The sequence below is a fragment of the Panicum hallii genome, chromosome 7 (assembly GCF_002211085.1).
Source record: "Panicum hallii strain FIL2 chromosome 7, PHallii_v3.1, whole genome shotgun sequence".
NCBI lineage: Eukaryota > Viridiplantae > Streptophyta > Magnoliopsida > Poales > Poaceae > Panicum > Panicum hallii.
The window spans coordinates 35,100,828-35,113,517 of NC_038048.1; the positions used below are offsets into that span (position 1 = coordinate 35,100,828).

The window sequence follows — 12,690 nt, forward strand, 5'->3', positions numbered from 1 at the left end:
GCCTCCGCTCAGTCTCTGGACATCGCGGCCATGCATTCAGTTACCCCCTTTGAGAAGAAGTAGCTAATCTCTGCTTTATTAACCTCCTGCAAGAATTCTGTACAGATCATGCAAGTACATTCTGATGCAAAACATGCTGTGGTTTCTCAAATGGTTTCAGCTTCTTTTACCAGTCCCATCGAGTCATCGACCATTGTAGTTCTGATCAGAGCTTCAGAGGGGCCAAGCCAAACCGCACGCGTGTTCAGAGGTGCTCAATTCCTCGTGCACAAGTGCACGAACGCGGCCACGAGCAGACCGGCCTTGATCCTGACGCTCCAGGGGATCCCGTAGCTCCCCTCGCCTCCGGCGAGCCCCCTCACGAACGGCCATGAGCAGAGTACCAGCCAGCCGCAGCACACGAACTCCCCGGCGCCGGGCCCGCCGCCTGCCGCCGCCGCGCCGGCGACCGCCCTCCACGCCCCGACGGCGAGAGCGACGACGGCCAGGATCGTGAGCGCCGTAGGCGGGACAAACACCGGCGACGAGTCGAAGGTGAACCGCCCCGGGTCGGCGCCGTCGTCGCCGCCGCCGTCGGGCGCGGCGCCCTGGCCCTGCTCCTTGCGGGTGACCTCGAACACCGTCTCGGAGAGGCCCAGGGTCTTGAGCACCACGGTGAGGAACGCGAGCAGCCAGGCGGAGCACGAGACGATGCGCTGCATCCGGTGGTTGTTCCACCACGCGCGCGCCGAGAGCCGGCACTCCATGTACTCGGCGAGGTTGTACACGTTGTAGGTCAGGAACAGGGCTAGCGGGATCAGGAAACCCGGCTCTGATGCCTGCAGAAGAAGATAACATTTCAGATGAACAGTTGCAATGAAATGTCACTGGTGATCGAAGGTTACTGCCTTTGGCAGGAAGGAACGGTTTGCGAGGAGGCAGTAAGGTCCCAGCAGGGCGTAGCACAGCTCGAAAGGCGCCCTGAGCGGCCACACGTCGATGACTAGGTAGGCGAGGCACTGCCGGAGCTCGAGACGCCTGGAGATGCACTGGAGGATTGGGTTGTTCCGGCTGATGATGATCTCCAGCAGGCCCGTCGCCCACCTCTTGTACTGTGTGAGGCTGGCCGGCCCTCCGGTCGGCGCGCCGCCGAGGAACGCCGGCGGGTCGGTGTTCAGAAGCGCCGATCTCCAGCCGGCAGCGTGGATCCGCTGCCCCGTCAGGATGTCCTCCGTCATCGACCCGTAGACCCAGCCAACCTGCAATGACATGGTGAGGTACTGTAGCGAAACCTGCAATACAGAGACACGACGCGTGCTGCTTCTTCCCTGTAGCAAAACCTGCAAGATGTTGTGAAGATGGACAGTGGCAAATAAGTACCTCCTGGCCCCAACTTGTGCCAGCCTCGTAGCTGCAGGAGGAAACTTCTTTCGCCGCATCGATGCGGCTCGATAGATCTGCCGATGCCGCTGCGGCGAACATCTCTCCTGAAATGATGCCCCTCGCCGACTCGATCAGTTCTTTCGAGCTGCCAAACATCTTCTGAAGCTCCTTGTAAGATGGTGAGCCTGGCAGAGCACAACCGGTTGGGGTGTAAGTGTAAGAAAATACAGGTACGGCTCTGAGCATCCATGTTGATGCAGCAGTTTGGGATTTTTTTTATTGTTCCATTGTCTTCTTACAAATAAAAAGCATCAGCGTACAAGTTCTCCAAAAGATTTCACCTCTCATCCTTGTTGGTTGCTGCACGTCCGTGGTGGGCTCCGGTGGCACGCCGTAGATGACTTTCCTGCGGTGAAAGCAACCCGTCCCACCGTAAAACATGCCCTGAAGCCCAGCGATTCCGAATCCAAGCTTCTGAACTCACCAAGCACACCAGACAAGTTTGCCGATGTCAGCTCACACCAATTCCAGCACGCACATTAAAAAAAGTAATAATGCAGAATCAATTGCACTGCTAATACTCTACCTGCGGCGGAGAACTATGTATTATGCATAGTCCTTTTTATAGCGCACAATACTACTACTTGGTAGCATGTAGTATAGAAAAGATCCAACGGTTCATTATAAGGAGTAAGGTTATCATTAGTAACTTATAAATTAAGGGTAATTTTAATAAATTTTTTTACAATTTTGTCTATTGCAACCATTTTTTGTATATTGCAACACTTTTTAGACCGTTGCATCAGGGGTGAAATCTTGTGGTGAAATAATTTTTCTCATATTATCCTTATATTACCTATACTACCTAAATATACTACCTCATACTACTGATCAATGTTTCACTGCTATAGAAAAATCTTGACCATCATGCGAGTCCTTTTCAGGCAGTAGTACATGGTCGTATTGTGCGCCGTAAAAGTTCTCTATTTGTATATGGCTAATAATTTAGAACGGAGGGAGTACTATGATAGTGATTGATAGTGAGATGATCTGTGAATCAAGTAGTACCTCGTAGATAACCTCCAATTGGTTGCCGAAGGGATCGTCCTTGAGGGCGCCGTAGAACTTCTGTGGCGCCTGCGCGAAGCCGCTGTGGACCTCATCGTCGAAGCCGAGGAGGAGGCACATAGCGTGGAGGGCCACCTGCGGGTTGTTCGCGAACATGTCGCAGTCCACGTTCAGCATGACGGGCGCGTTGGTCAGCACTGCTGACACCCTCGTCTGTAGAGTGTAGTGGCTCCATGAGTGAGCTTATTATCTTCATGCCACATCAGCATGCATGCGGGGGAGATGGTGTACCAGGACGTTCATGGCCCCGGCCTTGAAGTGGTGGTGGTGCCTGGGGCTCTTCTCCCGGGAGATGTATACGAGGCTTGGGACTCCGGTGCCGTCCCCTTCCCTGCAGCTGTCCCGCAGGACCTGCACGCGCTCTCGGCACAAGAACGTGGCCGAGTCAGACATGGATCGGCATGATTCATTTCACATTTGTTTTTGGCATGTAGGAGTATGTGTATGTAGCTGCTCGTCCAACAACAAAGCTCAAATTCGTCGCAACCTTGATTATGGTCGGATGGTCCCTGCGGTCAGCGCCCACGAACTTGGCGAACTCGCCGGCGCCGCGCCGGACCAGAGATTCCTCGTCGGCGTTCTCGATCCGGCTGGCCAGCTTCTCGTACTCGCTCTGCGTCCGCGTCAGGGAAAACGGCCGTGAACACACGATCAGACACTGTGCAACTGATAAAGTGAACCTGCAACGATGACGACAGCGTGAACAGTGGCTAGTTGCTGACCTTCATGGCTGTCCAGTCGCGCTGGAACTCGCCACCGGCCGCGCCGCCGCGCTCTGGGCCGGCGGAGGAGAAGTAGACGAAGGGGGCCCGGACGCTGACGCCGTGCTTCCTGCAGAACGGCACCCAGAGCTTGGCGAACTCGGCGGCCTCGCGCAGCGCGAACAACGTCAGCGGCGAGCAGCCGTCGTCGGAGATATAGCACGCCAGCTTGCCCGCCGGGTAGTCCAGCGCGAGCAGCGACAGCACCGTGTTCACCGTCACCGCCGGCGGCTCCAGCTTCGGGTCCGCCGTCGTCACGAACATGTCCACCGCCGGCAGCTCGTCGATCCTGTGGCAACGCAACATTTAAACGCACACGTTTTTTCAGGAAAACCAAGTCTTGAACAGCTTGCGTGACGTTGCGTTGCTACCTTTCTGCGAGGCGTTCGGGGTGGGTGTCGAACCGGACGGGGTTCCACTTGCCGTTCACGTTAAGGAGCCACACGACGGTGAACCACGCCTCGCAGACGAGCGCGGCGAGCCAGCACCACGTGCACGACGGCGCCGCACCCGCCAGCAGCGTGGCTGCGCGGCGGGCGAGGAGGGCCAGGAGCAGGGAGAGCACGGCGAGGTCGGCCAGCTTCCACGCCGTGCGGGCGAGCGGGACCCTCTCCTGCAGCGGCAGCTTCTTGGCGCTGGCCATGGCCGCGTCGAGCAGACTCGGTCGCTCGGCTCTGAGCAATAGCAGCGCGAGACCCACACAAGCAAACACAGAACCAACTAGCACGGGTGAGTATATATAAAGACGCGCGCAGCCAAGGATAAAGCATCTAGCTTCGCCTGGCACATTATGGTAGCTTCTCAAAAACATTTAATTATTTCGTCCTTTTGAAAACTCTAATCGTAAAAATTATCAGAGTAAAGTGCACCCAAAGTGCTTAAATTCGGAATTCTATAATTATTATCATAAAAATATGGATAAGTCCATAAACTCTTAAAGTGGTCATTGAAAAAAAGTTAGGGACAAAAAACAGGAAAATTAAGTGCATCCTGGTGGCTAATTTCTGTGTGTAGGTTAAGCACCAAAGAAAATGTGGCGGTGGCCGGTGAGCACTCAAGTGCATCGCGAGGTAATTCAATTTTTTACGTAGCTCTTCTGCATATATTTAATAAAAAGATTAGAGATCAGAGATGCAAGTGGGTACTCATGGTGTTTTAGGGTCAACTAAATAATTACGTGGCATACTATTCTAGTTTATTTCTCCTCTTAAATTAATTACATACAATATTATTCTAGTTTATTTTATCAAGTTTTTAGATTGACACAATGATCCAAAATAAATATAACTTTCGGAGATCCTGTGCGTTACAAATTACTCAGTTTATGTCCAACTTCGATAGTTTATGTTATCTGTAACCGTATGCTCCCAAATCAAGTCAGCATCAGCAGGGATACCATATAGCAATTGCCGCTTGCCGGCATGACTGCCTCTGCATCAGGACAAGCACATAAAGCCGCGTGCGTTTTTTAGCGGAAAATAGCTGCCCGGTGCTGGAGTGTTCGTTGGAGAGTCCAAGAGCGCCTCTTGATCGTTCCCTTGGCAATTGGCACGGGCGAAGAGCCGAGCCGCGCACGGCGCGATCGGCGACCACAGGCGGCGGGGCGGCGGGCGCTAGCGGCCGTCGTCGATCGAGTAGCGATCCCGATTCGTATCCAGTCTGACGGTGGCCGGCGTCAACGATCGGGTGGTAGCCGGCCGGCGTGGCGCCGCTACCGCGCGCGCTAGCTGGCTGCGGCCTCGACCGGTTGGTCGGCGCGCTGGCCGTGCTCCACCCTTCTGTTTAATTTGTCGGTTTGCCACGGCTCGTGTGGTGGGCGGAGGATCGATGCGTCGCGGCTGCAAGCCTGCAAGCGATCGACGTCCGGTAATCGAGTGGACAGTTACTCCCTGGAACTTCCTGGTCCTTCTAGAAGGACGCCCTGCCTCACTTGCTCGACGGCCACGAAAAAAGGGTCAGCTGGGGGTGCTCGGTATAGAGAGAGAGAGGGAGGGAGGGAGAGAGGCGCATATCCATAGCTAGCTTGCACTGGTCCCCTTGCTAGCCGCTACGGCAACGTCGCCGGGCGATCGCGTGGCCGTACGGGGCCCTCCCGACGTCCGCCGCCGTCGTGACGCTCGCCGGGCTCGCGCGCCACCGAATCCCCGGGCGCCGTATGTGCGCGCGCAGCAACGGGCGGTGCCGTGATGCGTCCGCATGCGTGCCCCTGCAGCCCGGATGCATGGCAACACAGGCACCAGCAGCTCGGATAGGATAGGCCATGCGATGGAGAAAGCAAGCCAAGCCTGCGAGGCTAGAAGCCAACTGGCGCCGCTCCGTTCCGTTCCGCTCGGGCCGGCCGCACCCCGTGCTACGTGATCGCTGACGACAGCTACGCTGTCCGCGGGGGTGCGCTTGACCAGCCAGGACTCCAGGTAGGTATCCAGGAGACCACGACCAGGAGGATGCGCATGCGCAGCTACTCTACTGCAGAGCCTGCTAGCATGTAAAACGGTAAAGTCTTGAAAACGTAGATTACGCTCCTGAATCTCCATAAGAATTGGAGCTATCACTGGCCGATTGTTGTCTCTGTTCTCCCATAGGGCAGCGAACTCCTGGCAATCAGTCTCGAGACATAGACGAGTAACACCATGTCTCTCTGCCAGGACCATACCATCCCTGCAAGCATATATATGCTTCAGCCATCAACGCGTCCATGCAGTGATTATACGCTATAGCTTGTGCTTCCAGGAACCTGCCTTCGTCGTCACGTAGAACACCTCCTGTTGCACCTCGCCCGGTCTCGGCATGAAACGCAGCATCCACATTGCATTTTATCCAGCCCCGCTCTGGTCTTGCCCACCTCGGCTGCTCCATTCTTGGCTTGGTTTGCATTGGATGGTGTAGAATCTGCCAGAGATCAAAGGCTACATCCCTGACCCAGATCACCGCCTGCCTAATAGGCATACCGGCTTCTCCATATCTTCGCTTGTTGCGCTGCATCCAGAGGGACCACATGCCGCGAATGATAATAGCTCTCTCTTTCACTGTCCCAAGCACCAACAAGTCTCGTGCCCATGTGTAGCCTAGGTAATTTCACCCTAGTTAGTTCCTTCATCTGTTCCCAAAAGATCTTAGCAATTGTGCAATCCATCAACACATGCTCAATTGATTCCTCCTTGCCCCCACATGTGTCACAGGTTGCCACAGGTTCAATATGTCTCCTATGTAGCACCTGTTTAGCCGGCAGGAATTTATGGATCACTCTCCACAAGAACACCCTCACTTTGGGGGGCACATCAAGCTTCCAAATGCGGTACCACGACTCATCTCCTGAAGTTACCACAGCTTCCACATCCTCAAGTTGCTGTCTTCTGGTATCCAGGAGCTTGTAGACAAATTTAACCGAGTAGATCCCATGCTTTCCCGGCTCCCAGGCCCATAAATCCTCTCCTAGCCCCCTAACCGGGGTTCGTAGAATCGCATCGGCATCAATTCCGATGAAGGACGCCCGTACCACTTCCTCGTTCCACTGGCCACTCCCTGAAACAAGCTACTCTACTCGGTTGAGATTGTGCTGACGGTGGGTGAGTACACCAAGCAGGGATTCGTGGGAATCCCCGTTTAGACATTCAGCCAGGGATGTAACACGCAGTAGGATTCCGACCTTGTGACGATCAGGAGACAAAGTAGTTTAGACAGGTTCAGGCTGATGTGAGCGTAACACCCTACGTCCTGTGTGGAGCAGGTAGTTGTATTCAGTTGAATCTGAGTTCGGGTCGATTGGATTCAATCCCTTTACACATTGCCTGTCTATTCTATTTATAGCCTTCCCTGTGGGCCTCGGAAAGAGGCTTACCACCTTAAGTGTGAATGCGGCGCCTGATGAGAGGGCGTCGGCCTGCATGTGGCTCCCGCCCACCAGGCAGGGTCTTGCGCCGTGGGCCAGGACTGTTGTTACCCGGGGTCCTCCTCAAGGAACCACGGGATCTTCTGAGGTCTCTCCTGGGCTTTGTGCATCACCCGGAATCTTTCCTGTACGTTGCTCGGGGCCGCAGATGCTCCTCTCCATGTCTATCCGATGTGACAGGAGGTGTAAGTGGCGGGGGCCACCCCACCGTCCATCGCCAGATGACGCGACGTGACCCGGGAGGGGAGGCACCCTCTGTCCCAGTTGCCACGCCGTTTGAGAGCACGCCTCCCCCGTAATCATGCTGTTTTACAAGGAAGGCGTGCTGCCCACGGATCTCGCCCAATTGTAGCAGGCGGGCGCACTAAATGCGCCTGACTCTCCACGAAGAAACCGCCCTATCCCGGGGAGGCGCTTGGCCTTCCACGGTCTCGGGTCCTCTAGGAGGCGCCTCAGTTTGGTCCATTAATGCTAATGGCCCAGGAGGGCCTTTTAGCCCATTTATTCTTGATCTATCCAGGGCTGCGGGGACCCCCATTACCTTAGCGCTGACACTAGCCCCGGCCCCATATCTAGTCGAAGACACCGAAGGCTAGGTGTGAGGCCAATCCTGAGGTGGACGGTACTTCGACTAACACTCTACCTCTCCGGACCTGGGGTTGGCTTTCTGCCAGAATGAGCCACCGGAGTGGGCTTAATGCGACCGGTAGTCGGCTTAGTGTGACCAGACTTAGCTTTGATGTGACCGGAGTCGGCTTTGCCGCTGTAGTGGGCTTTAGTGCAACCGGAGTCGGCTTTTGTGCGACCGGAGTCGGCTTTGCCGCTGGAGCGGGCTTTGGTGCGACCGGAGTTAGCTTTGCCGCCGAAGCGAGATTTCGTGCAACCGGAGTCGGCTTTGCCGCCGGAGCGGGCGTTGGTGCGACTAGAGTCGGCTTAGTGCGACCGGAGTCGGCTTTGCTGCCGGAGCGGGTTTTGGTGCGACCAAAGTCGGCTTTGGTGCGACTGGAGTCAGCTTTGCCGCCAGAGTAGGCTTTAGTGCTACCAGATTCGGCTTAGTGCGACTGGAGTCAGCTTTGGTGCGATCGGAGTCAGCTTTGCCGCCGAAGCGGGCTTTAGTGCAACCGGAGTCGGCTTTGCCGCCGAAGCGGTTCCAAGTGGTGTTAATGTTGTCGAGCCCCCGGTGTAGCCGCGCCGCCACCATCACCATGGTTCGGCGAAGCCCCAGGTACCATCGGTCTAGTCTTTTCGTCCTCGTCATCGCTGATGGTCGGACGCCACTGTGGTTGTTATCGCACTAGCGTGAGCTGCTGCCGTCATCCACGCCGGCGCTGGCGGACAGAGATCCTAGGACAGCCCCCGGGCCCCACGTTGGGGCAAGCCACCTTGGGCCCTCAGGGGAATAGGAGCTCCGCGTCGTCTGTTGCAGGCTGCCAACGTCCCGGGAGCGGTAAGCAGTGCAGCGGCTGAACGCTTTCGGAGAACGGCACGGGGACCAAGGCTTCCCCGACTCCCCGAGGGCACACAGGTATGCATGCGGGTTGCTGAACATGGTGGCGTTGCCACGCCTCAGTGCTCATGCGGCTCGTATATGCACAAGCAGCCCCACCATGTAGTGGCTTGGAACGTTGGGTGCAGACGTACATTTACCTGCGCACCTGCGTTGCATATACCGCAAAACTCAAACTAGCATTTTAATTTGATTAGCCACAAGTGAACGGAATACTAGATTAGTTTAATTTCTTAATTCGAGCGAGAAATATGGTCCCTTGCCTTGGTACGAGGCCCATTCTCTGGCTTTGGAAGAGAGATACGGGGGCACTGCTCATGGAAAAGGGGCATGTCTCCTGACAACAAATATCTTATAATTTCCACGGATAACTAGTCCATTACGCTCAAGCGCCTAGTCCTTGTTTAGCCGTGGCTCGTAGCGCAGAGAGCGGATACTTATGCACGCATGGAGATTTTAGGCGTCACAGAAGAGACGAGGTTTCACGGATTGGGGCTTATGCTACTCAGGTACTTTACGCAACTATAAGCAAGGAGTGGAGGTGACTTAGCAATTAGCAATTAGACGATTAAATACTTAGCTTTTTTGAGGTTTTGAGTCGACAACGCGCGAGCAGCTTGCGTAGTTGCTGCAACTTGGGGCCTGTCAGCTCGGGCCCTGCAACTCGGGGTCGCATCAGCTCAGCTGTTTCGGGAAGCCACGCGAGGCCGAGAGCCCGAGACGCCGCCTGGGTTGACAAACCGTTGGCACAGTTCGTCCACCACCGGCAGCCTGGATGGCCGTGGTGTAGATCTAGAGGAACTCCTCAGGGTCAATCATACCACCGTACTTCTTCGGGATATCTAACCGGAACTTGGTGGGCTGTCGACCCACCGCAAGTCCGCAGTGAAGGCCCAGCACCCGGCCCGTAGGGTCCAATATCGTCGCAGTCGGCGGAGCCACACCGCCCCTAGTTTCCCTGCGCGAGGGAGCCGGAGGAGGCGTGATCCTCCTCATCCTCTCGACGCCCCTCACATGTACGCTCGAGGGTAGTCTGGGCGTCTTCGCTGGCTCTCTTCTTGTTGAGGCGGGAGCGCAAGTCGCGTGACCCGCCATTGCGTGATCAGCCCGGAGTGGGCTGCTGCGACGGCGGCCGGGAGTCCCCACGGGAGGGACCTTCAACGATAGTGCGGGAGCCCTGAGCCCCCCGGCCTCGAGCTTGCCTTCCCGACAAGACTGGCTAGCTCATCGAACCACTTCCCCTTGGGCGTTTCGGGCTCTGCTCTCACCAGGGGGTGGCGCAGGAGCGCACGGGCTGCCACCAGTGCTTCCCCAAGGGGAACGCCGCCGAGGTTGAGGCGCCCTCATGCCTGGGACGCTTGCAGGACCGCCCACTTCTGAGCCTCAACCCCGGAACTAGGCGAACCTGATATTGGCGGAGGCAGTGCCTCCGGAGGTGGACTTGGGAGCGTCAAGTCAAGGCGGCGCTGTGATGATTGACGTTGGCTGGCGCCCGCCTGGTGCGAGGGGATGTGATTCCACCACCCCTGCGCTAGGCGGCCATTGGATGGCCCCCTTCGGGGGGCATGATCACCGTTGCTCTCACCATCGGAACAGTAAGAGCGATTCGCCATGGTTTTTTTTAAGGTTCTTCGTCGGGGACAGAGATCCTACGCGCCAACACCCCCTACCTAGCACGCCAGCTGACGGTGGGTGAGTACCGCAAGCAAGGATTCGTGGGAACCCCCGTTTAGAGATTCAAGCCAGGGGTGCAACACCCAATAGGATTCCGGCCGTGTGACGATCAGGAGACAAAGGGGTTTAGACAGGTTCGAGCCGCTATGAGCTAACACCCTACGTCCTGTGTGAAGCTGATAGTTGTATTCAGTTGAATCTGAGTTCGGGTCGATTGGATTTGATCCCTTTACACATTGCCTGTCTATTCTATTTATAGCCTTCCCCGTGTGCCCTGGAAAGAGGCTTACCGCCTTAAGTGTGAATGCGGCGCCTGATAAGGGGGCGCCGGCCTGCTGGTGGCGCCCGCCCGCCAGGCAGGGTCCTGCGCCGTGGGCCAGGACTGTCGTCACCCGGGGTCCTACTCGAGGGACCCCGGGATGTTCCGAGGTCTCTCCCAATCTCTGTGCATCGCCCCAGGTGTTTCCTGTGCATTGCCCGGGGCCGCAGACGCTCCTCTCCATGTCTATCCGATGTGACGGAAGGTGTGAGTGGAGTACGTCGTACAATGACTCCGGCCGTGTCATGAGGCGCCAGCCTTGCTTACCAAGCATTGCTAGATTGAATAATTTAAGGTCACGAAAGCCCATGCCACCCTGATATTTCGGACGTACGCGACGCTCCCATCGCAACCAGTGAATATGAAGGTTATCTGTAGAGCTTCCCCATCAGTATTAGCAATAACTTGTCGCATCTTCTTGCATGTATCAATTGGCAATAAAAAGCAGCTAATGGAGTACGTCGGAACCGCCTGCGCAAATTACTTGAGAAAAATTTCTCTACCGGCACAGCTCGCCTCCCTTCCACTCCAACTTCCAATCAGTCCCTTCCAGGGAATACAAAACCGCTCGATAATCGCGATTATCGGTGAAATTTATCGTTACCGATGCTAGCTGAGAACGTAAACCGACTGGAATTTCGCTAGATTTCAATGAAAAATTCAAAAATTTAAAAAAATTTATAAAAAGTAGAGAACTTATTTTTATAAAAAACTAGACCTTCTCTTGATTCCAGAATGTTATCACATGTTGAAAGCAACAATAGTTTGCTTAGGAAAAAAATATTTTTATCTAACTACCCGTTACCATACACTAACTCATGCGATTAAGGCCGATTTTCATACGATTAAGGCCGATAATCAATATATATGCGGCAATTATCGATGCTGCTGCAGCTGGGAGCAAGGGAGTTGATCGTGGCGTCGATAATCGAAGAGACCGAAGAATGATTAAATTGATATGCCGAATGCCTTCATGTATGGACTATGTGCTTGCTAAGTTTGTATGTGGCTTGTATAGACTATGTACTCTTGTTTCTATGCACTATGAGGTTTGTATGAATTATGCACTCTTTTATTTCTGTGAACTATGAAGTTTGTATGGACTATGCACTCGTTTGTTTATATGAACTATACACTTCGTGGTTTGTATATATATGTGCAAATTCATGTGCTTTATGCAATTTTATGGGCAAAATATGTAAATATGTTTATTTCTTAGGCAATTCTATATGCAAAATTGTGCATGTATGTGTAATTTATCTAATATAATATAATACATAATCTAAAAATTTAACGGCTATCAAATCTTTATTTTTTTCCACTGCCAAAACATATTTTCAGTAGGCGAAGCGATAAATCGTGCAGTTTGCATCGATTATCGATGATAAATTGTTGAATTTCATTTTTTTTAAATTTAGCTCTCCTTACCAATCGGTTTTGGCGATTTTTCATCGATTTTCAACTGATTATCGTTACCGGAGCTCACTGATAAATGCTGTATCACCGGTAATGTAATCCCTGGTCCCTTCACCCTTGTGGGCATATACTCAGACACCTCTTTTGTCGTTCGTCCAACAGAAATCGGCGGGACCAAATACTTTTCAGCTAGAGCTTCATTGTGTATGTTCAGGCGATTTCAAGCTTCTTCTTTTGAATCGTAGAACAGTTCTTGCTAAAGAAGATAGCTGATTTATCCCGATTAACCATCTGTCCGGACCCCCTATTATAAATCTCCAAGACCTCTCGCAGTCAATCGGCCCCTATCTACGATGGCGGTTGGCCCGTTCGCGAGTGGGGATGGCGTTGCGCGGGGTAGGGGATAGATAGAGGCCTGGTCTCGAATGGACGGACTGGTCTGAGAGATTAGGACGTCGCGATCCTTCTAGAAGGCCCATGCGCTGCAACTGAGCTGCAACCTCGCACTCCACTGCATGGCCCAAGGGCCCACCTTGCCGCTCCCCCCGTGAGCTCTTTGAAGCCCACCAGCTGCCTGCACCGCTGACACTGCACCAGAAGGGGGTAGAATCTTCTCGCCTTCTCTCCCTTTCGC

General features: G+C 54.3%; 1 protein-coding gene across 1 annotated transcript; it reads right to left on the bottom strand.

The window, feature by feature from the left end:
• Positions 1–48: 48 nt before the first annotated feature.
• Positions 49–3,955, bottom strand: LOC112901510 (cellulose synthase-like protein H1). The gene is made up of 9 exons (XM_025970441.1): positions 3,623–3,955; positions 3,213–3,540; positions 2,978–3,103; positions 2,722–2,841; positions 2,431–2,643; positions 1,704–1,836; positions 1,360–1,547; positions 888–1,238; positions 49–818 (listed from the first exon to the last, which is right to left on the bottom strand). The coding sequence occupies exons 1-9, from the start codon at positions 3,892–3,894 to the stop codon at positions 255–257; spliced, it is 2,295 nt and encodes a 764-aa protein (XP_025826226.1). The 5' UTR covers positions 3,895–3,955; the 3' UTR covers positions 49–254.
• Positions 3,956–12,690: the final 8,735 nt, after the last annotated feature.